General features: G+C 37.3%; 1 protein-coding gene across 1 annotated transcript; it reads right to left on the bottom strand.

The window, feature by feature from the left end:
- Nucleotides 1-5,889: 5,889 nt before the first annotated feature.
- NDC80 (NDC80 kinetochore complex component) lies at nucleotides 5,890-25,427 on the bottom strand. Its single transcript, XM_075142027.1, has 17 exons — nucleotides 25,312-25,427; nucleotides 23,867-23,977; nucleotides 23,313-23,399; nucleotides 22,430-22,553; nucleotides 22,132-22,304; nucleotides 19,595-19,697; nucleotides 18,689-18,778; nucleotides 17,345-17,438; nucleotides 16,082-16,188; nucleotides 15,089-15,233; nucleotides 14,597-14,802; nucleotides 13,078-13,230; nucleotides 12,710-12,799; nucleotides 11,755-11,847; nucleotides 10,115-10,245; nucleotides 9,481-9,583; nucleotides 5,890-9,118 (listed from the first exon to the last, which is right to left on the bottom strand). Exons 2-17 carry the CDS (start codon nucleotides 23,965-23,967, stop codon nucleotides 8,996-8,998), a joined length of 1,923 nt encoding a protein of 640 aa, XP_074998128.1. The 5' UTR covers nucleotides 23,968-23,977; nucleotides 25,312-25,427; the 3' UTR covers nucleotides 5,890-8,995.
- Between the last annotated feature and the right edge of the window lie 27 nt (nucleotides 25,428-25,454).

The following is a 25,454-nucleotide window of genomic DNA, read 5'->3' as shown; positions in this document are numbered from 1 at the left end:
CTTAGGATAGGAATATGAAATGAAAAAGAAAACTGTTCGAAGGAACACAGTCCTCCTCCTCCTCCTCCATGCTCTGTCCTGCTTGTCTAGAAAAGGTACAAACAGGAATGCTCAGAAGAGTGCAGCTGCTTCTGTTTTAAGGACTCTTACCTTTGAAAGGAAAGGGTTGGGACAGCATGTAGGGAAGGTTTGTGAAATAGTGAAAGTAACAAATGAGTAACAGGAAAAACCCATCATGCAAGAACGGAGGCTTGTGCAGTTATGCTATAAGAAAGCAAATTGCATAGCGGAACTGAGCATTGCAGAGTTTTGTGAGAACAAAGAGTATTTGTGCTACCCAGTTAAGAGAGGAAGGGTCTCTTGCGAGTTTTTATATAGGCTGTGACTCAAAGCCCTTCTAAATGATGACTTGATGAAATTTGGAAGAGCTTATCAAACCTCATTACTTTGTGAGTTTGTTGAACAGAATTTTGTTTTTCAGCATACTTGTATTTCTGGTCTTGAGACAACACTTCCATTTTAGAATGCTAACTACTTTGGGGGAAAAAACCTGGTGAATTATTTCATCTAGTTTCAAAATGAATATGCTGGGGGGGGAAGGATGGTTCTACCTAAAATGCAGACACTTCACTTGCATGAAAATAAGGTCTTCATTATTCAGCCTATCTGCAAGCTGCTTTAAAGAGTGCCTGCAGTTGCAAAGTTTTAATTCTGCAGTATGAAGTATTTTGTTGTATTAACAACTGAGTAATTTTCAGTCCTCATAGAAAAGAACTTTCTTTGCGGGAAAGAGGAATATTGCTTATATTGATCTAGTGGATTTTAAAGTTAGATGTCACGTTATTTTGCAAAATTAATAGCAGCAGTAGAGTAACCAATTATTTGTTCAGCTTGCCATTTGATATTTCAGATGATGCTCAGGAATGTGTTTTTTATGTGTGTGTGAGAATGTATTTATCATTATGTCCTGCCTGTATCTAATTTTTTCATTCAAGGAATAAATTAAGTATCTGATTTCTTTGTATTAAGGGAGATTATGAACTAAGTTTCAGCACTGGACATTTTTAGATAGTAAATATTTTGTATACATGTAGTGAAAATCGCTGTGTCTTCACTAGAATAAAGTGCACAGCCCCTCTAGTAGGGCTTGTTGTAGTGGCACAGTCTATTGAGTGGTACTGGGTGCTACTGCCTACATATGCTTTGTAGGTACAAAACTACAAATTCCAAATTATCTAACAAAAAGCATTGCTTTTCCTTACGGTAACAAAGTTTTTGTATCTAAGTTGAGGAGCCTGAGGCATCTTGCATTTAGAACTCCATAGATCTTTGACATGGCGCGTTACAAAAAGTACCTTAGTGAGAACCCCTGAGGTGTGAAACAAAACAGCATCGTTACCTGAACCGCTGAGGTGCGAAACGACAATGGCATTACACAGAAAACCGTCTGAGAGACAGAAACCAAAGAACAGAAATAAACAGTGAATTGTCATCATAACGCGCAAGCTAAGGTAGATGTGGAGAAGTGGGTTACTGAAGTGCTATCAGGTATTTTTTTTTCATTTCCTTTTCAGTAACTTGAAAAAAACAAGTGAGCAACTAAAGTGACAAAATTTGTGAAACGCGATCCAGTTAGTCGAGAGAACTGTAAAGACAGTCCATGGTTCTGAGATATCTGACTAATGTGCCAACAGGTTAAGTTATATTTTTAAAAATTGAAGGCAACACAGGGAGAGATGGTGGAGGAGGGGAAGGGACAATGAACCCTTCGTTCACCCTCCTGTGGTCCAAATTAACACTGTCAGCTGGGCTTTGTGAGTAAAACTCATGTAAATTCTCACTGTTCATTGTGTACTTCGTTAACAAAAATACAATGTGACATACTCATTTAAAATCCAATGGAAATAATGGCTCCGATGACTACACATAGGATACAACTAGTTGCGGAAAGTGTGCCTAAGACGACTGGGATTTCCGAACTAAGAAAACATTATAGTTAGAAGTATAAAAATAGGAAAGATAATCAGGAACTTCCAGTCTACCTTATAAAGCAAGAAGAAGGGACATGGAGTTACATTAAAAACATGCAGAACTGATAGGAAGATACACTTTTCATAAAATGTTCGATTGAACTGTGAAATATGTTTTCACATAATGAGTTAATAATGTAGTGAGATTTAAAACCATTTTTTCTTTATATAAATAGAAAGGAGATAAAGAACTAGAAAAAATAAATAATTAAATTATTACCAGGAGACATACAAATCATATACTTTGGCCTTAGGATAAAATATCCAAATATTACTGAGTAGGAAGAGTTTAAGTTGGAAAACAAGTTATCCCATATCCGATCATTTTAGAGTCTTTTGCACCGTTTTCGAAAGCTGTATTTGGAAGGAGGACACCTGAATAGATGGATACTTGTAGGATGTAGCCTGGCAGCTCTCCTAGGATTGTTATGGAGCTTTCCGAGGGAAACTGTAGCAATAACAGGGAACCTCTGTGAAAAGTGAACTAGCAAGAAGCTCTTGCCATTCACCTGGCAGGGACAAATGACTGCAGCCAAAAATGCAGTGGTCATGAAATAAATTTGATAGCATCTTGTAAGTACCAGTCACCTCTCTCATGGGAAATGAATGAGGATGGACCAAACCTTAAAAAGTTTCTTCCTCTGTGAGACAAAGAAACATGAATGAATCTTGAACAAGTAAGTGAAAACAGGTATCTAACAGAAACACATTGGGAGAAAACACAGTTTTTAATTTGGGGAAAGGCTGTTGGAGTATAAGATTAATGTCTTCAAGGATTAGTATTTTAATAGAACGCTGTTGCTGTTATGCTTGCAACGATTTTTTTTTTTTTTAAGACCATGTCTGAAGAAGTCCCTCCAACCATGCTCTTACAAGTCATAAAGACTGGGATCAAATACATCATTCCCTCCTGTAAGATGTGTAAGAAATAGGAAAACTTCATAAATACATTGTCACAGAAAAGGTCCTACTACATGTATGGAACAGTATGCTTTTCAATTCAAGTTGATACTGCTGCTACAGGGTCTTACTTGAGTATCTTCCAGCCTTTTTGTAGCTGAGCATCATTACTACTTGCTTTTCCTCTGGAAGGCTGCTTCCTCCTTTTACTCTTCCTATCACCTTGGCTTTTTGCACTGTTTTCTCTCTCTTCTCTTTTACCCTGGGCTAATGGCTGCTTTCTCCATCAAGGAGTGCCTTCATCACCAGCTCCAGTAGCAGTGGCACCATGGAATCCAAGCCAAAAGGCCAGGCAAGACTGATTGACTGCTTAGTCATTTAAACATCTCTGCATGGCCTTGCCCCGTGCTCCGGATTTTGGGATGGTGACACAGTAACCATTGCCCTGTCTTTCTCATTGTGGGCGTCTTTTGCTGTGCAGAGATTCTGTAAGCATGTATCACAGTTTTTGTTGTAGCACACACAAAAGACAGCTCGGATTTAAGGAGCTTCTAGAATAAGCATTTGTGTGCTCAGCACCCCGATAAAATGACTGAGGAATATCTTCTGAGTAATTAGTTAGGTGGGAAAGGTTGATCTTTGCTGATTACTGGAAGAGATCCTCAACAATGCTGAATTGCCATTCTCTGATTTCTTGTTTATTCCTTTACAAATTTTATATCTTTCAAGTTTGTGATTTTCCTCTTAAAAAACCTACACGTGTCTGAGCAGTGCAACCTCTGGCTGTAGTTTTCCTTTTCTTATCTTGTGAGATTCTGCTCTGCAGCTTTCCTTATGACTTTCTTACAACTGATGGCCAAACCCTTGGGAGGCGGAGAGGACAGCATCACTATACAGGGTTAGTCAAGCAGAGCCCATTACTTTAGTGTCCCCTCTGCACTTCAAATATAATTTAATGACCCTTGCTAATTAAGACCTGCCAGACAATTAGAACTGGTAACTCCAGATGCTCTTTTCCAGGCAGAATAGTGAAGGGCTTTCCCTTCAGCTGGGTGCACCAGTAGTCATGCATGACTATGCTAGTGTTCAGTGTTCTCAGAAGGGCCATGTGATTTCTTCTGGTACAAAGGCATTCACTATTCTGAATGCTGGTATGAAAAATGAAACAAAATTCCATATGTCTTGCTTGTTTCAAAATATTTATACACATTCCATCACCACCTGTCTTTCCTTCTGCTTTGGAGTCTTGCCAAACTGGTAAATATTTCAGTGGAGGTGAAATTGGAGTAATAGGCATTTTCATGTGCCTTTCAAATCTTAGCCCTGTGCAAAGGCTTCTTAAGACTAAAATGCTGATCAGATAAGACACTGCCAATTAAAATTGTGATCTCACGCTTGAGGTGCTAGGGAAAACACCATACAGACCACACATCACAAAGACTCTGTTATCACAAAGCTGTTGATAAGGACTTCTGGAATGGAGGGACAATACAGTCAATCAACCTGTAGACAGACATGTGATCTGTCTACTTCGGGCAAATACTGGGACTGGTAGACCCTTATTCTTTGGGGTTCACAAAAGGCGCATTCTCCAGGGGGGAGTAGAGCACAACAGACCTCGCATCTGTAATGTTTTATATAGTACCCTATGGTCAGACAAGTACCATGAACAGTCTCAAGTGTGAGCAATAATCTAGAGCATTTTCTGTGCTTGGCAATCATTACTGTTGCCTGACCTGTGATAAGTAACAATTGCCTTTTATTCCTCTAGTAAATTTTTAATCAGCAAAACTGCATGCAGATACTCCCCGGTCAGATTTTGCTGTTGTACTGATGCAAGCTGACATCTGCTAGAAAAATCCTGTAAACAAATCAAGTTCTACAGAAAAAGCCTGCAAAATATTAGAGTGTTCTCTGCCAGTCTCCTGATACAGGACTGAAGATGTCAATCCTTCCTTAAAAGGAATGGATGCTATCAAAAACTTTCAACAAGCACCTAAAATGTGAAACTCCAATGAAGATACAATAGTCCTGTATGGTGGAGATCTTTGCAAGGAAGACGACCTCAACAATACATGATTTCATCATGCCAGGACTCTTTCACAGCCAAAAATCTGGAGAAAGCAAGTGTTGAAAAAACAGGTCAATTCCCTGTTCTGTATTACTGCCAAAAGAGGAAGGTTAACTGACTCAAAAGGAGACATTAAAGTTTCCAGTATTAAAACAAAATAGTGCTCCCCAGAGAAGAGTGGAAAGATAATATATTTAGTCTCTTCAGATTCTTTGCAGTGCTCAAAATACTTACTTATCAAATAATCTATAGAGTAGATGTAGGCAAGTAGTAGTCAGTACCCCTTGTCCACAAAATCTCCATTGCTTTGCAGAGTCACTTGGCATGAAAGACTATGGACTTCCTTTTGACTATAAAGCGTTGCTGCAGGAAGTTTCCCCTCTTATTGAAAATGGAGTATCTTCAGCTGTTCTCCTTTTCTTCTTTTGTACTTTTTCCAGAAATAAGATAAAAATATATACATGTTTTTTCAATTCTACCACAAAAGGTGGAGCAGGGATGAGAACTCTCATTAAAGGCCAAAATACACAAAATATTAGAAGTATTACAGAAGCAACAGAGAACAACATATTGTTATCCAGCTTGGAACTAAAGACTTGCATAGACATGCAGTATTGTACATTGGCAAAACCAACAAGAAGGGTCCGAGTAGCCTCATACACATGAGCTGAATGGACACTGCAAAGTTAGAAAAGCCTTATCAGGCTCATACGATGCACTCAAGAAGTACTCCAAAAAGAACCACTCAGTTCTTGACAGCGATGTAAGTTTCTGACAAAAAATTTGAAAAATAACATACTCCAGGGAAGAGAACAAAGCTATACAGAGTTCTACCATGCTTCTACAGCATCAAGTGTTATTTTTTTTTTATAGGTAGGAAAAAAAAAAAATCAGATGGAAGAGTGGTCATGTAAAGGAAATAGTCTTTTAATGCTTAAGATAGCACATGTTGGTTGGGAAGATTAACGCTAATGTTAACATATACCTACATGCATAAATCAGTTGTCAAAGTAGTTTGGACGTCTGTTCCTTGGAGTTTTTAAAAACCCATCTTTTTTTTTTAATTTTTTTTTAGAAAGGATTAAGACAATTTTTATTCCTTTGTAATTTATAGGAAACAGATATTTCTATATTTATTTTTCCTCTACACAATGCACATTTAATAGCAAGGATAGTCAGGGAATTAGTATCTGCTGCTAAGATAATTGCCTAGTTCCTCCAGGAAAAATCAAATTAATTGTGCTTTTTACATCATGTTTCTATACTTGCAGTAAGAATCTATCCTTCAGAGAAACAGGTTTAAGAAATTTTATTGAGTATAAAAATACATAAACTTAAGGGATACTAAGTAAACTGTACAAAAGATACACTAGCAATAAATGAGGGAACTGTATCCATACAAAAGCCAAAAAAATTTACAAATGACTTGTACTACTGAAATGTGCAGGTGCCAGTGGTACATTCTGATTAAGACTTTACATTCTGGTAAAAAAAAAGAAACAAAACCAAAATCAAGAGCAGTAATTATGTTCTAGTGTCTATTGTCTAAATTTAAAAGCCATATTCCAGAATACAAATAAAAAGTAACTGACTACCTGACTTCAAGTATCACACAGGACCCATGTTGAAGAAGCATTGAAAAATTACCTCCATTTTAAAATGTGAAGACTTATTACCTAGTAAACGTTGGCCGATGTTAATCTATGTATATTACAGCATAAAAATCCCCATAGTATTTCACAGACCCTAAAGACAAAGCTGGTTCTAAAGTCAATTCAGTTTAACTGACACACAAATAGTTCAGCCCAATAACAAAAACATGTTGCCAACATTACAAATGTGAACTTTTTATTACTCAGACTACTTTAATTTCAGAATACTACATCTGCCAGTACATGAAAGAAGGTCACTGTGACCTTGATTCTTTAACCCATTACCATTGGGTTAGTATTAGTCCTTGGAAATAACATTTATTTTGCTTTCATTTACTCAGTCAACTGACCACTCCACATGGCAAAGAACCTGCAGATACTAACAAACACAGGAACAGTCAGTTACAGAAGCGGAGACAAACAGGTATCAGGCAGCCAAGAGAGCATCGTCCCTATATAAGCACGTATTTTAGAGGAACATGATTATTCTGTATGGTGGAGTTTTGCTTAATTAGAAGGATACTGCTTTGATAACAAAAATATTAGAAAGATCACAACAGAAAAAAGCTTCTAAAAAGAAGGAGCTGAGATTTGATAAGGATTAGGCTGTTACAGAAAAAAACGAAGAGTTTGTAAAGGTAAAATGAAAGAGGGCAACAGAAGAAAGCAGAAATACTACCAACCTGTCAGAAAACTTTTATAGCTGTCAAATTAAACTTCTGGAGTACAACAAAAGAACAGAAAGTTAGAAGCTTAAAGATGCCATCATTATCATAATATCTGAAACAAAATACTCATACCAGAGCCAGAAGATTCACGCACTATGTTAAGGACAACTGAGTTTCATATATGCCCTGCAAAAATAGTCTAGAATAAAAGAAAATTCAGTTTTTATTTGCAGTCTGTGTTCAGATGGTCCAACTTAAGTTTTGTTGTACATCCTAGGGATCTGCGTTTCATTCAAATATTGTGTCTAATTATAGAATTAAGGAGCAACGTCATTTAGCTATCAGCTGCTAAAAAACTTTTGAACAGACTGCAAAGTTGCTTTTATCATTGTATATTTGAATCAGTGATATTTATCACTGAACTCTTAAAAACACTCAAATACTTCAATACTTTTATTAGAAAATACCATCATAAACTAAACTATCCAATACATAAATGCAGTTGTGTTTTTTTTTTTTTAAAAAACCACAGAAGTATATACAGAGTAGATAAGATACTACTTCCACATAGCACTGAACAAAGTACATGTTCAAGAGATGGGGTTACATTTTCTTCAATGTATTTGGACTGGAGCTCCCCATACACTAATTTTACTGCTACTTTCCTGAGGAAGAAAAAAAAAAAAATCAGTCTGTCCTACTGGTCTAACAAGAAGAATGCAGACTCATTTTAGACCATTTTGATGTATCCAACATTAGCCAAATCTACAATTGATTAGCTATATTGTCAAAATTCATATGTTGTCCTACTTAGAGCTCTCTCTGGTATACATATTCAAGAAGTACAGTGAGGTTTCATCTGGGACTATGAGCAGTTAGAGACAGAACTTTATTTTCAAACTGACAATTTTTCTTTCTCTAGACTATTTACAAGACTACTGTATAACTACTACTGATCTTTTCAAAGAGGTTTTTAAAAAAAAAATCCTACTCATGTAAGAGGGGTCTCTGGGCAGTTTCATAGGGAGGAGAAGATAAGCAGGAAACTGAAAGACATTTACATTTGGTCTTGCTACTAAAAGTAAGGCTTGGGGAAGGATATGCACTGCCATACATGTGCGCTAAATACATACGTATATTACAACATGCACAAACTATACTCCAGAAAGGAAAGCATAACTCTTTTCTCGGTTAGCAATCTTACAAGTTTTCAAAAACCACTAATTATTTTTAGGCAGCAGTATTTCAAGTTGTCAGTACCCTCTGCATTTTGTGCTGGCACTTGCAGCTCCATCTTTAAGTCCACTCTGGCTTGTTATTTTAACAGGTTAACTGTACTCTTGCCTTACTAATGTTCCTAGAAGAGCACAAATGATTTGATTATAAAGAAAAAATGAAATTAAGTTGTTCAAAAGTTGTCTTCTCACAGGTGTTTGTAATCATGTATAATATATTGCAAGGAGGAAGTGTAAGTAAAGCCTTTTTTTAAGAAAAGGCAAATATATTGTTTAATTCTTTAACGTATTTGTGTCAAGAAAACAAAGGAAGTTCATAAACATTTCCTTACACTTAAAACCAGTTTCACTGCTAAAACACAGGAAGTACCCATCTTTTTAGAAGGCACCATACCAGAGCTTCAGAAATGCAAAATTTTCATCTTCACCTTTTTGGTTATTACAGACTTTCAGCCTTCTTTTTATAACTGTCTAGAATTCTGGTCAAGATTGACAACAGATCTTCAGACATGAATTCTTCATAGTCTCTGTCAACTTTCACATTCTGTTCATCAAGATATTTCTACAAAAGAGTTACAGAAAGTTTATTAAAACTATCATGGTCTCTATTGTACCAGTTCTGCTAAAGCATTTTAAGCAGTCATTGCACAGGTTAAGTGATTTCAGTTAAACACTTCTCTGAAAGACATCTACCAGAAGCAGATTAAACCTGACAGGCTGTTACTGCTGAAATTTAACGATCAATTCTGATTATTTATACCAAAGGTTTTGTCAACAAGTTTAACTAGAATCCACAGACTCAGTGCAGCAGCCCTAAATAACTGATACTTCATTGGAAAGAGTAAGTTCTAATTTCCATGTGTTTAACTGCAGTTGCAAATGTCTCTAGAAAGATTTAATTCCGAATATCAAATTTTAGCTTACCTCTATAGATACTACATGAGTAGCAATCACTTCTAAAAGACGATTCAAGTTATCACCAGCTTTCCTGCTCTCTTCTGTTGTTGTTTGCATAACAACTTGATATCTAAAAAGTAAAGACACTCGAAGTCATGTCCATAATTATAAAATTCCTGACACCTAAAACAATCAATTCACCAAGTCTGGTATATCATCATGTTTAGCCATAATTTTTTCTATTAGTATTAACTTGAACCACGTTAGATTTGTATATTAATACTCAACTTAGAAGAAAAAGGACCATATTGTGCTAACTGGTAAGAAACAAAGTACCTTAGAGTCAGAATAGTCTTTCTAGACTTTAGGCTGTAAAATGTAGTTGTCACATAATTTTGGAAACAAACTAATTTCCTTACTACAACCATATATATGAAAAAAGTTACACGGAAAACTGGAGTTCTGATACAGCAGACAAACATTCTAGCAAAATACTAAGTGTCGAGGAGAAACATCTTTCAGTTGTGAATATGTGAAATTAGTATACTGAGATGGATACCCACTCACCAAAGAATTTTATGTTAGGATTCAAGAAAATGTCTTTATCCTTAAAACACAAAAACCAAAATAAGCTACATAAACTTGAAGTTATGGGCCTTACTGTCGTTGAAGATCATGCAATTCATTTGTGGCTTCACTGAGACCTTCATTGACACCACTCTCTAGTAGTTGTTTATGCTTCTCTAACAATTCCAGTTCATTTGCACATTTTTGCTCTTCCTCTTCTGCCTCCTGTAAACGTAAGGAAAGAGGAAAAAAATAAATAAAAATAAATTGCATAACTCAGGAATAATGAGGATTTTTCTCCTTTATATTACCTTATTACATCCTGATACTTGAGTTCAGAATTCACACAAGTAACTCCAAACTCAGAACTAAAAAAGACCCAAGGACATGCCTCCAAACCTAAAGTTTCAGGTATTTTCTGTATAGTCTTCCACCCAAAACCAGCCTAACCTTCCCTTTATTTCTCTAACCGTATTTCAAGGTCTGTGTTGCAGCTATTTTCCCTTTAAAGTTCATCTCAAGAAGTGCTATTTACATACTTTAAATAGCTTAGAAATCGAATGCCATGAACAACTGTTTCTAGGTTAAAAAAAAAATCACTTTTGACTGAGAAAATTGCTTTTCCCTTTTGTGTCTGAAAGATGAGTGCAAAATGTGAGTAATCATCTCTCCAAGGAGAATGACACTATTGACACTATACTTAGCACAATTAAATGCACAAAACCATAAGTTCCACCATCAACTAAACATGCAATTCTGATAAATTACTGAAATATCATCCTTCAAAAATAATTTTAATACTGAAGTCTTATGGATAACATTTTAAAAATTACACGAGGAATTCCATGACTATGTCTTATTATAACCATTCAGTTGCAACTGGGCATTTTATGAGCTCACCTTAAGAGAAAGCATATGCAACAGCATAGATCAAAAGATAAAGTTCAGGTGTTTTGAAAGCAATAAAACTAAATTAATTGCCTTCAGCCACCTAAGCAGGTATTAGCAATGAAATAACCCTGTTTTGTGGTTATAGCACAGAAGTTTGGATTTGAAAGAGCAGATATGCTACACACGAGCTTAGTTCAAAAAGCATTTTTCTCCTGGGCACCATAGCCCCACCAAAGCCATGCTGTTAGAGAAGCTGGGAGATACTGAAGCAGCCACTTAGTTGTTAACTGAGAGGGCTACGTTTTGTCGCTGAACTAGAAGTGAGGAAAAGGATAGGGACTGCTCCCCTACTGGGGAAGAAAAACAAAGCAAGCAACAATTTTATATCATTAAAACATTTAATGTGCTTTTAGTCAAATAATGTTTTCCTTAGCTTTTAATAAAGCAATTAAACATGTTTACTAAAAACTGTAATACAAACTGAATAGACAAGGCAGATTCTGTTAACTCTGAAATCTCCTTCAAGCACATGCTTTGAGACATCCTGAGGTCAGGAGATGATTGCCGCTGCTTTTATTACTGGATGTAGTAGCTTATGATTTACAGCATCTGCCAAAGTGTGATGTCAGATTCTCTTACCAGAAAGTGAAAACTGACTCACTTAAGGTAGCACTCAAATATTTCTGAAAAGAATGAGAGATTCCTGCAAGAGGAACGGAAGGAGGCAAGGGCAGAGGTCCAAACAAACAAAACTGCGAAATAAAAACTTATGTATAAATACAAAGATTAAGGATAAAGATATCATTAAGGATAAATTGTCATCAACCTATAAAGAAGTTCTACCTTAAGCTTCTGATGGTAAAGATCATCCAGCTTTTCAGCTTCTTCTTTCAGCATTTTCACACTGCTTTTCTTGTCCACTAGCATTACATTCACCTAGAACGAAAACATAACCAAGAAAATATAATTCAAAAAGAATTCCAACATGTAAGTCCATGCCATCACAAACAACATGTGGTAGCTCAGAAATATTTAAACTGGGCCCGGCTGGGATGGCATGAACATTCTTCACAGCAGCCTGTATGGTGCTTTGTTTTGGATAAGTGGCTAAAACAGTGTTGGTAACACACCAATGTTTTGGCTATTGCTGAATAGCGCTTGCAGAGCATCAAGGCTTTCTCTCCCTCCCGCGGCCCCTCAGCGAGTAGGGCAGGGGCAGGCAAGAGGTTGGGAAGGCACATAGCCACGACAGCTGACCAAAATTGGCCAAAAGGATATTCCATACCATATACTGTCACGCTCAGCAATAAAAACCGAGGTAGGGGAAGAAGAATGGGAAAATAAAGTTCTCCTTCTTCCAATCCACCCTGAACCTAATATTGCTAAAAATCTTCCTGATGACAACTCGTCAGTGATGGTAAGCTACATAACAGACTGGAATGGGCAACTTATTAAAAACAAAATCTTTCCAGTGTTTATAGTCAAATGTAAGCAAGCTGCATAATCTTCAATGCAGGGAATACACATTATTTCACCCAACAGAAAGAGACCCTAATTCTCACAAAAACTTTTAGGTTCCATCATAATTAAAGCAGTCTTCTCACAGCTTTCCTCCCTACCCCCCTTCCCCCCAAAAAAATACCCCAACCCAACAAAAAAGCCCAACAAAACCAACCCAAACAAAAAACCCTCCACCCAAAAAAAACCAACCCACCACACTTCACCCATGCAAAAGGTCAAATGAGACCAGCAGATAACATTATGGTATCTTAGTCTTAATCTTCATTAACCAACACACCTGTTCCAAACTATCTTCCAAACTCATTTTATGTTGAGTAGCTTTCCTAATTTCTTCCTCTGTCTGGTTTATGATCTCCGTAAGGGGAGCCTGTAATACACATACAAGAAAATCTGGCTAATGCAATTTGTTAGTTTGCACTAAGATGTACCCCAGCGCATCTTTTCCCTCTCCCGTTTTCATTTAGGCTGCTGTACCCTCCAATACCAAATTTCCTTCCCATACTATAATGTAGTTATGGCAATGCATCACACAAGCTTTTCAATGAAGTTTCATGGAGAGGTTAAGAGAGACCTTTCCAACATTTCCAAAGAAACACATTTTTTTTGAGAGTGGTAACAGAAACATTCAGTGTTGACTCTACTTACCTTGATCTGCTTTCTGTATATGACTAGGCACTTTGGTCCTGCCTCAGGATTAAACTGAATCTCAAAGTCATGGCCTTGGGAATTCTCAGCACTTACTGGAATTAATTTCAGTTTTCGAGCCAGTTTATGATACTCTGCCAGTTGCATTTCGATCTGTTCAGAGGAGAAAAGAGCAAAAATCATAGAAGAAATACAAGTGAAAAACTTCACAAAAAGTATTCATATAGTACTTCAAACAGGTTTCTGAGTTGCTCTGTATAAACATGATTCCATGTCATGCCACAGGATACTGCATCGGTGCAGTCAGCCGTTTCTGATTCCCCGTGTGAGAAAACCTTGGGCTCTTTGCCTTGAACGTCCATTTAATTATCTTGTATGTATTGACAGTCCAGCAGTTTGCATTGTTTGATTTAAGTGCTGTTTTATGATTTTTTCTAGAGTTTGCTCTGCAAGGTTTCTCAGTGTGTATGGGTGAGACTGAATGGTTTCACCTGTGGTTTTCCTTACTCATCTGCCATATTTTTTCCTGCCTCAACTTTTTGAGGATTAGTTGATACGAAAGGAAAAACATGCTTGGAAATAATACAAATAACTAAAACAATGATCAGTCATCATGTTGATATGCCTTCTCTCATTGGTTTTGAGAGGAAATGCCACATAGCCACCCACTCTAATAACAAACTAACTTGAGCATACCTCTAGACAAAGCTTATTAAATGCTCCATGTTCTAATTAATGAGTGCCAAACACCAAACAACATAAGTATTTTTTCCAGTTTTATGTGCTTCATACTTGCACAGTATGAGGAATTTAAGTTAATACCAAGTACTTGATAAAGCATAACCCTGCCAAATGCAAAACATTTGAAATTTTTTTTTTTAGTTCTCCATCTAGCAAAGCAGGAGCTTTTAAATCCCACCACTGTTCAGAGGAGAAAAGAGCAAAAATCATAGAAGAAATACAAGTGAAAAACTTCACAAAAAGTATTCATATAGTACTTTAAACAGGTACTATCTTTTCATTCTGTTTGGGGGAACTGAATTTGGCCCTTAAAAATCTATTAGAACTTCCACATAAGGGACCAATCTGGCCCTAAATGCAGAGATAATTGATTCAAAGCACTAGTTTTGCATTACTTCCTTGCTGTGAAATCTTAACATTAGCCTGAAATCGCTTGTGTTATCAAAGCAATTTCAAGCTAATGTTATCAAAGCTCTTGGTGCTATAACAGTGAGAGCTGACAGTGGTGCATATTCTAGCTATGTCGCTTAGATGCAGAAAAAAAAGGAAAAGAATACATTTCCATTATGCTCAAAATAGAAAAAGGGAGAAAAAAAAAGATACATTTTTCAGAGAGATTATAAACAGAAGCCATTCTTGTCACTTTAGCCTGTTAAGACATATCTATGCTGTTGTTATATTACTTAGGAAAGAAGTTAGCAATAGTCCAAGTCCCAAGTTTAAGCTTGCATGATGGAAACTGATAGCCACCTCTCAGTGTAGTAGGGTTTTCACATACCGCCTCTTTACTCCTAGCATATTTTAGCTCTTCATTCCACAGCTGATGTTCTTCTGCTTCCACTTCCTTAGTCAGCTTGTTAATGGTTTGCTGCAACTCATTTCTCTCATGATTTATTCTCTCAATGTCAGCAACTGAGTACTTTTGGTTATCAAAGATATGCTGGAGCCGGGCATTCTCCTGCTTCATTGCTTCTACTTCCATTTCTAAGTTCACAAAACATTTGTGAAATGGATGTAAAATACCAGCCTGTATAGTTAAACATAATCTCTCTGTATTTTTATGAGTAAATAATATCTGTATTTCATTACTCTAGTATACAAACAGCTATCAGCCCAAAAAAAAATCTCTTTATTAGCAATCCATTTTGGAACGTTTATTTGTAGCATCATCATACACTAAGTATCTCACTCTGTCCCAAAACTGAGAATTACAGTTATTTTAAACCTATATCTAGCTTCACTATCCCATTTGTGACCAAGGCTTTCTTACCCGCTGTCTCAACTTCCTCATTAACACCTTCCATTTTTTGATCAAGGATGGCTATATGCGATTCCAGATTAGCCAAATAAGCCTGGTATTTCTGGACATCTGCTTGAAGAGATGATTTCAGGTTTCGTAGTGATACTCTACGATCCTAGTAAATGGATAGAAAGAACAATCACTATTACATTAATCTAAAATAATGACCTTACTTTCCGGGTAAGACAATAGAGTAATTGCTCAACTTCAATAGTATAAATATAAAATTAAGGAACTTTAATAAATTTTTATCTCTGTGACAGCTGAATCAAGTTAAGCATCTTTAAAATATTAACAAAAAAGGCTGAAAAGGTGGTTTGTACCTTAATTCTTGCATTTCAGCATTTAGTTTTTGATTTGCATTAGGCATTGCATTAAGAACGTTCTTACTACAGGTAATTCACAAGTTAAGTATAATAATACATAAAGGACAGATAAAACTAAGGACAAGGAAAGCTGGGAATACAAGCAGCACATTTTGCACAGTAGGCAGGAGTCTCAATTTGCCAGGTACACAGCCACTAAACCATTTTAAAACTCATGATTTATTAAAAGCAGAATCCATCTTTTCAAACAAAATATTTTCCTTAAAAGATATTGTTACCACTGAATCCCATGCTCTCATCCCCTAAGAAGTTCTCATACCAACACTTTTGGAAAAGATAATGTTGAAGTTCAGAAAAAAAAAGTGATGCAAGTATTTTATTAAGATCTTATTACCTGAAAATATCTGCACAATAACAAACAAAGAGTGACTGAAGATTCCACAGTAAATGCCTTGTGCTATAATGGCATAGGGTCTGTAATAACCTGGACTAATTAAAATCTCACAGACCACTGAAAATAATTTTCCATTTGTTGTAAAGTATCATCAGTATCTTCGTTTAATAATGACAATAATGGTCAACAACAACAGAAAATTCAACTCCACCATATAAACAAGCATAGACACAATTTACTAACCGGCTCGCTTTCCTTTTCTTTTTCTAGTCTTGCAATCTCTTCATGAAGTCTTTTATTGTCAGCTGCTAACCCTTCTATCTGGCATTCATCTATATTAAATAAATCCTCTGGGGGGGGAAAAAAAACCAAAACAAAACAGGAGGGGAATGGTTACAAGTTAATCTCACTGAATATCATCACTTAATATCTGTGCTTTAGCTTCAGCACAGTAAATACCCATTATCGGGACAATTATTTTAAACTAAAAAAAAAAACAACCCAAAAAACAACCAACAAACCCATCAAAAAAACCTTTCATTACAAAGCAAACAGGCAAAAAAACCAAAGCAAACAAGAAATGAGTTTCAGTCCTCATGTCATAAAAAAGCTTAAAATCACTCCTGTGAGATCAGAGTTTCCAAACTCTCATACAGCCCACACTATAGGATAGTGGTTGTTACGTAAGTTTCATCTGTTCCAGGTTCACAAGGTTTGTATACTGATTTGTATACTCCTTTCTCATCCACATACTTCCTTGCCTCTCAAGACATCTTTTCTCTTACTTCCCTCAGTCTTTGCCAAACAATGGCATGATTACTTTTTCCTACTAATATCTAGTAACAGTCTCGTAGCTTATGTTTCCTCTCCAACTGATGGCTCCAGCTTGTAACAGAAGTGTCCTTAGTCTGGGTTTTCATAGGAGGGCACAGGAAGCGAGAACTATTTTTTCTCCTTGTTCTCATATTCTGTTTGTATTTCTGTAGGTGATGAATGAATGAGTAAAAAAAATTAATAATTTTCCATCTCCCTGAAGATAAACACAGGTGCATGCTGAATCATATATGGGAACCTTCACAACAGAGTTTGGAACTCTTGCAGACTGTTTTCAGAGCTTTTAGAAGCTGAAGGTTTTTTTTCTCATCAGATGTGCATCCTCTGGTAATTTTTTTTTTTTTTTAATTGTTAACTTTGTCAGACAGAAACAAGAATCATCTGCACAGGTGGAATTTGTGTCTGAAGAACTGTATACTGCTTTTCTGTCACAAAGCCATTGAAAACAGTAGGGTTACACAGGTACAGCTGACAGCAGAGCATGACCCATCTGTCTGTACTAGTAACAACGCATAAAAAGAAGACAATTAAGTCGAAGTAACTGACACATACTCGGCAGTATCAGGTTCCCTTACCTCAGATCACTTTCACTTGCAAACTGAGCAAAACTGATACTAGGAGAAAAGAAACCAGTAACACAGTTAAATACTTCATCAAAACATGAAAACTCACTTAATTTTGACTGCACTTCTGCATCTAATTCTTCAAAAGTATCTCTCCCTTTCATGAAGTGCTCATAGCACTTCGCAGAGTAGTCCATGAAAAGCTGAAAACAATTTAAAAAAAGTTTTCATTTCAACGATTCAAAGGGCTGTAAAATATCTAGATAGTCTAAATCTACTCATCCAATGAAATTAAACAGACACAAAAAATATCTTTCACTGTAAAAATCAAGTTTTTTTCCTCCCTTTAAACATAGAATGTCAACAGATTATATCCAGGCAGGAGGCATCTAGAATTCACATCAAAAAAGGCCTCGAAATACTTGATACATTTTTCTGGGATACCTAACAAGGATAGTAGATACAATATTTAAGAATTTATTATCTTGAACCATATGATCATCTCAGGCTAGCTTATGGAAACTGTAGGTCTGTTTAACAGACCTCTTCAGTAAATATGACCACTGTACTTCAGATGTGCAGATGTCAGAAGTGATCTAGAATTCTAGAAATCTAGAAGAGAGGTTACCCAAGAAGAATTTACTGGAGACTTTAAATTACAGATCTTTCAAAAGCAATTACACCAGTATTGTAAATTTTGTTTCAACATGTATGCATATGTATCAGTGTATAAGCATACAATTAGTTTAAAAGCATTTTTACTTGTCAACTATCAGGTTTGTAACCATAGTCCAAAATTATGATTTAAATTGATTTTTTTCTAATTAAATGTTCTGGCACATCATACAACCCCTTCCAAACAACTGCTGTGAGTTAACACCGAGTTAAATCTGAGTAGCACTAATAATCTATGATAAATTAGAAAGAAAGCAAGCTGCTGGATTTTTAAGTGCCTGAATTACATTGCCACCTTATTTTGTGGCTACAAAATTAAACATTACAACCAATTTTTAAATGGTAAACTGAGTAGATATCGGCAGGAGCCACCACATTTATAATTAAGTCACTGTCTTTACACTGTACTGCTGTTAACCTTAGAAGACTCAAGCACTAAAGAGAAATATACCTGAGACTCTACTAAGACAATAAACAAACAGCATAATGACTCCCTTTCTCCACAAGAGAGAACAGAAACAGCAGCAACTCAGAATAAGGCATTTCAATTTAATACCCAGTCTTCACCAATAGATTGGCCATGATGCCCGCTCAGGAAACTAGTTGATCAGGCTTTTTATATAATGCTACTATACTTCCTAAACAGCTCTGTGAATATAAAACTGAACGGAATATAAAAGTACAGTTAAAATTGTTGTGTGATATTTAAATTGTGTTGTTACAGCATATGGCAAAATTCAGTTGAACAATTCTGATAGTCATTTACTTTTTATGGTACCTTATTATGTACAATTCCATCATCCGTCTCTCCTCCCCAACTCTGTCCATCATCAAACGATGGTGCATTTTCCCTTGTGGCAGCATACAACTGAAAGGCACAGGTGTACATACAAAGAGCAAGTGTGAAGATTCCTATTAGTTTTCATATTAGTTTCATGTTCATGATAAGAAGCAGAGTAACGTTGGATTAGGATTTCAGCAAGCAGGGTGTAACGGTGCTGCTTCAGAATGTGACCAATCACATCAGGGTAATGAGCCTGTGTTTAGTTGACTAAAGGCACAGAGGAAGAGGCATTAACTGGACATTCAACACTGCCAAATTGCCTTGCTAAACCAAATGTATCTTTTCAGCATAAAGGATGGGATTTTCATGTGTGCCCAATTCAGCAGTGGTGAACTTCTGCACAGATTCCAAATTTTGCTCAGACCTGAGCTGGCAGCAGCAGAGAGTTATCACTATTAAAAACAAACAAACAAACCCCCCCACTCTATACAACAATCACAGGACACTTAAATAATTGCTATTGAAAATTCCATCCTTAGACTTCAAATTTAGAAGATGGCAGATGTCACAAGAAGATCTGCACTGAAGATACGTGATTATACCCATTAACTTTTCACATTTTTATGTGTGTATAAGTCGTCATTTTCCCCTCTTTCTCATACACAAATCTATCCAGTGCACACAGTAAAAAAATGATTATAACATAACATTAAAAACTCAGTTTAAAAGTTACTAAAAGTAAGGCTCAGGGCTAGCTCTCAGATGGCAGGTAAGAACACTTACCTTCTTCTTTACATAAATATCAAAAAGATTTTTAGAAAGCATTTAGAAGATCTGTATTGAAACTGACATTCCAGCCTGAAAAGTGGAAATATTTGGCTTAAAGAAGACAAATGCTACCTTGACACAATCAATTAACCAAACCAAAGCTGTCACGATCTGAGGCCATGTGTGTGGTGCTCCCACTGTGTACATGGAGCTTTTTGACAAAGGAAAGGGGTACCTACAAGGCAAAAAAAAATACATTTTTAATAGCTGTGGCAAATAGTGATGAAAACAAAATAGCACATTTTTACATGTAGATCAAGGCACAGAAGGAAGAACAAACTCAATTGTACTTTTACTGTACATCAAAGGGAGATAAGCTGAGTTCTTACAGCACTTTTTTATTCATTTATCATGGGTTTCTTATTTTGCGATTCACAGAATCATAGAATATCTCAGTTTGGAAAGGACCCATAAGGATCATCAAGTCCAACTCCCTACTCCTCGCAGGACTACCTAAAACTAAATCATATGACTAAGAGTGTCGTCCAGACACTCCTTGAACTCTGACAGGCTTGGTGCCGTGACCACCTCCTGGGGAGCCTGTTCCAGTGACCAACCACCCTCTCAGCGAAGATCCTTTTATAATGTCCAGTCTGAACTTCCCCTGACGCAGCTTCATTCCATTTCCTCGTGTCCTATCACTGGTCACCAAAGAAAGGAGATCAGCACCTCCCCCTCTGCTGTCCCCCTTGAGGAAGTTGTAGACTGCGATGAGGTCACCCCTCAGCCTTTTCTTCTTCAAGCTGAACAAACCAAGTGACCTCAGCTGCTTCTTTTAAGTCTTGCCCTCGAAACCTTTCACCATCTTAGTCACCCTCCTCTGGACACACTGTAATAGTGTGATGTCCTTATATTGAAGCGCCGAAAACAGCACACAGTACTCGAGGTGGGGCCGCACCAGTGCGGTGTAGAGTGGAACAATCACCTCCCTTGACCAGCTAGCTATCAAAGAAATTGACTTTTTTGCATATCCAAAGACTAGGAACAATTAAGGCCTTGTACAAAAAAGTGCAAACTATTCCTTTATACACTCCTCAGCCCCTTCCTATTCAGCTTAGTATGTTGCCTTGGTCTTGGTAGTTGCCAGATCTGTCTTTCTCTTTCTGAAGGTAGTATGGGAGGAGAGATGGGCACTGCAGTACTAAGGAAAAAGGAGTGGGTGCCCTGTGGGCATGAGGTGATTCACGATGAGACAAAGACCTCAAAGGAAAGGCAACAAATGCAAAGGGGGCTGTAACAGTCCACTGGATGATGTTTAGACTTCCAAACTGGGCGTGCAATCCTGAAAGGTTTCCTAACATATGAAAACAAACTGGTACACAGGAGTCCTGTTCTTCGAGGGCAAGATTCTTGCTTCTTGGGTCAAACGCACTTTGAAAACAGAAAAGCAGCTGCCAATCAGCTTAATGTCATGCAATTACAGAAAAGAATTTCAGAACAGCTGCATATCAAAGTATTAGTATTACCTATAAATACGGAACACACAAAGGCTGTACTGCTGATTACAGACATCCTCTCAAGATCTTCCGCACTTCTGCATTCCTTGATTTGTAGATTTTATTCCATCTTTAGACTGACAGCTGCCCAAAGTTATTTTAAGAACATAGCACAAGAAGCTACTGATAAATTGACAGTTCTAAATAAGCGCTCATGAGCAATTCTGCCTGAGAATTTTTTAAAATTAATTATTTAGGTTCATTTTCTAACTCTCAAAAGACAACTCAAACTGAGTTCTCAAAATAAGTCTTTTTATCTAGGATTACACTCTTGGTGCAGCAGAGTAAAGCCTCTTGAGAGCAACTGCCTTTTCAACATTTCAGCTAGGTCAGCAGTTTCAAATAGGTTAAAACAAAATTTTATTAAGATACTGAGAAGTGAACAGAAGAGACTTATACCTACATCTAAGGAGCCCTGGCACTTTGACACTATCATTGGCTCAAATCTACAGAAAAAAAATACACTTCTTTTTTAAATGAGACTGAAAATTCATCATTATCAACGGGTAGAGGATTTTCTTTCTTGGAAAGTGTTGGTGCATTAATGATTCCGAACACTTACTGAATAAAGATTAGAAATAAAACACCCAGCTACTTAGTGTTTTTTTCACCTCAGCTGTCATTTTTCTTATTTCCACCCCCTGCTTTGAAAGCAAAATGAGAGGCATTCCAGGAAAAATGATTTTTAACTAAATGAACTGGATCCAACATTCTGAAATTGTTTTCTAGTTCTTGGATTTTAACAGAACAGAGTCTGTCAAAAAAAAAAACTCTTCTGTTTTGACAGAAGTCTGACAAAAAAATATGTGTCTGTCTTTCAAAGTTCAATACAAATAAAGATAATTAATCAGATTTTACATTACAAAGCAAGCTTCCAAGAGCTTATAGTTCTGCAAGTTCAAGTATAAAACATATAGTAGAGTCTGAGAATCAGAGAGTAAACTTAGAGCTAAACAAAAGCGAAACAAAATAATCACAACATCGCAGTTTCAGAATCTCATCTGAATAAGGAAACCTATCTGTTCTCCCCAGCTATCCTGCAGAATCTTAGCTTTTAAATTTCTAGCTGTACCATACCTATTTAGCACAACAGACGAACAGTAATGATCTTACCCAAGCTCTTTAAAAACTCTGGGAATTTCCTCTTCAAATTTTGAGTCAGGCAGTTCGTAAGAAGGGCAGAGAAATCCATAGATAAAAGTGAAGATTTTTAAAAAGTCCTTAACCGATGGAGACTGCAGTGATTTCATGGAAACATTATGGGCGTAACCATTCCCAACAAGAAACTGAGAAAAAGAAACATGGCATATTAGTCACTAAATAAAATCGAAAGTTGAAAACATGAAAAATAAATATTTGATTAGTATCTTTTCTGCCTAATAGCGTACGTTTAGAATAAGTTAATAAGTACCTCACAAAGCTGCTTGATACATTGTTGGATGAATGCCTTGTCATGAAGTGGCCTGGGATCCTTGATCTTTTCTGTACCGAACACACCATACTGACTGTTGCGTGAACCTCCAGCCCCGCTAGCTCTAAGAACAAAAAATAAATACCGTTCTTGTGACAATACATATAAAGAACTCTCTTAATGTTTAAGTCACTACAATTGCTATTTTTATGTTTCTTTTGCATTTGTTATGCAAAGGGATGCCTAAAGGTTTCTCTTTATCTAGAATGATTGGAAAAACAACATCAACCTGGAAGCCATGATGCACACATACAACAGATACATCCTAGATTAATATTTTCTTCAGTTTATTGAAAGAAATAAAGTTTTACAGAGCAGAAAAATACCCCAAAGATGAAGAAACAAAATGATGTAGGTGAATGAAAACAAAGACTAAAATATTTAAAGAATATTTAAAAGGCATAGATCCCTGCAACAGTGGGGTCCTATGAAAGAAGATACCTGCAAGACAACAGAACACAGAAAGCCATGAACTAAGCTGAGAGATTATAGAATTTTGGAAGGTTTGCATCTTAGAGAGAAGAAGAAACTAAGGCAAAGTGTACTGGAGATATCGTTCTTCCTTAAATAGGCAATTGTATTGAGGAGCTCTTAAGGTCTGCAGTGCATATCATTCCCAAGAGGAAGGACAGCTCTCAAAGCAATTCCTACTCTACAGCATTATTGTTTCGTGATCGAAGGGTGGAGGAAGGCAGACCTCAAGGACTACTGGCCTCAGATCCATTATTCCCTATAATGAAAATCTGTCAAGAGAGAAAAATTACAAAATGATGTGGGACTGTTATTGTTTTAATTTACAGTAGAGATCTAAAGCTATCAATACCTCTTCCCAAAAAAGCTGACTTTTCTTTCTGTAGTTCCAGGTGTAGGTTTGCTCATGCTTAGCTTCCCAAATGTACCTCTGTCCTTCCTGAAGAATAGGGAGAAGAATTCAAGTGACTATTTCTACCATTTCATCTTTTGCTCATGTAAGAAAACTATAAACACATGCATATAAGCCTAAGCATCTTCAGCATAGCAGCGTCTTAGAAAAGTCAACTAATTTGAACGCATTATTTGTCCATTATCAAAACTACTTCTGCCAGAAAATTTATAAGTATACATTTTATATACACAGGCACCCAGCCGCCTCCTAAGAAATATGTAAGAAAAAGAGTTACAATTTGAAATGTGTCACAGGTATACAAATAAATTAAAGAAAGTTTTTTGCAGAACTGGAGCACTTGTGCAAATATCCTTGGCTGCAGGTAGTTTTCTTCTCACGGCTCCCATTCTTTTTTTTCCACTTGCTACTCACACACTCAAACACACTACAGTAAATCTCTTCAGAGTTAGTTTTATATACCTACTCTTAGCAAGATTATCAGCAACACTTACATCTGAGGTGTTTGAAGACCCATCTTGTTGTTGTCTTGCACTCTCAGTGCCATTAGAGATTGCCGACCACTGCTTCCGGCAATACTTGAGCTTCGTCTCATTGTGACTAAACTGTAAATGACAATCTGTTAGTATTGGAAAATCCAGGATCTAAGAGTATATGCTTTTTTAAACACCACAATGACTTTCTAAAGGGTCAGAATACGCAAGTAGAATTGTACTTTGGACCAATAAGTGTGACAGACAGGTAACAGAAATATTGGGTTCTCTTTAAAAAAAAAAAAATTAATAGGAAAAAAAAAGTGTATGTCAGATTCCAGAACTACATAGCAGCAGCCACAGCCTTTCCAATTAACTATTTTACTGATGAAAGTGCTAGTGCTTGTTCCAAACCTACTATTTTGCCTTTATTTGTATCTGGTCATTTCTAACATGCAGGTTCCAAAGGCAAAATGGCTTAACAAGTTTTTCAGTCCAGTCAGCTGGGAGGAAGGCCACACTAACATGACTACTGTTTCTAGCACGTCAGCCATCCATCTGTTCCTTAGCCACTAATTCTGAGCCTGCTTATTGATCTTGCAAATGATCTTATGGTATCATAGCACAATAACTGGAAAGCCTATTCTGAAATAATATTATGGCTATCTCCAGACTACACACACAAAATCTAAATCAAACTGGAAGTATCGAACTGTCCCCACAGTGATATTAAGTAGGATTTTGAGGTAAATAGAATTAACTCTGCAAAAAATGCCAACTTTTGCCCTCTACAGAGGATCTATTTCATTTGCGGGGTGGGCTCAAATGACTGAATTATAACTAATCGAAAAGCCTTCATTATAAACATTACCAAAACACATTATCAATATAAATTATGTTTCACGATCACACTTCTAGTTCCACTTCTCGCAAACTGTGACAGAAGTTTAGCTTAGGCCCACTTTGTAGGGCAGCTTATCCGTGACCTCATTTTCTCTGGGGAAGAAGCTGCATTCTTCCATTACTTTACCAGGGATCCACCGCAGACAGAGTAAATCGTTTTCACAAACATACCAAATGACTAGTTTAAGAGCAGAGTTTGCTAAAGTCAACACGCCAGCAGAAAAAAAAAAGCAGGAGCGCGGCAGAACGGGTCACAACTACATCCACTTGCTTTAACAGCGCGCTTAACCCGTACCAAAGGCAAAGAGGGAAGCCCGTGGCTTTTACACGCCAACACCAACAGCCCGACACTCCCCACCGCCGCTGGGCCCGGCCCCCCCTTACGGGCCCGGCGTTCCCCCGGTGCGCGGCCAACGGCTCCTCCGGGGGCCGGCGGGGCAGTGCCTGCCACCCGCCTCGCAGACGCCAGCCCGCCGGCCCCGGGGTTGCTGCCGCCCGCCCGCCTCCCTCGGCGGGGAAGGCCCGCTCCACGGGGAGACCCGTCCCAACAGCCCAGCCATTACCGTTAACGGCGCTGACTCCCTTCTCTCAATTTCAAATCTGCCCGCCGCCTGCGTCACGCAGCGCGACGCAGCGGGCTACGTCACAGCGGAGCGGCGAAGAGGCAGGATAAGGAGTGAAGGTAACGCGGGGGGGTGTCGTCACT

The sequence above is a fragment of the Calonectris borealis genome, chromosome 2 (genome assembly GCF_964195595.1).
Source record: "Calonectris borealis chromosome 2, bCalBor7.hap1.2, whole genome shotgun sequence".
NCBI lineage: Eukaryota > Metazoa > Chordata > Aves > Procellariiformes > Procellariidae > Calonectris > Calonectris borealis.
Note: the sequence above shows the minus strand (reverse complement) of the source record. Positions and strands in the feature narration are given on the sequence as shown.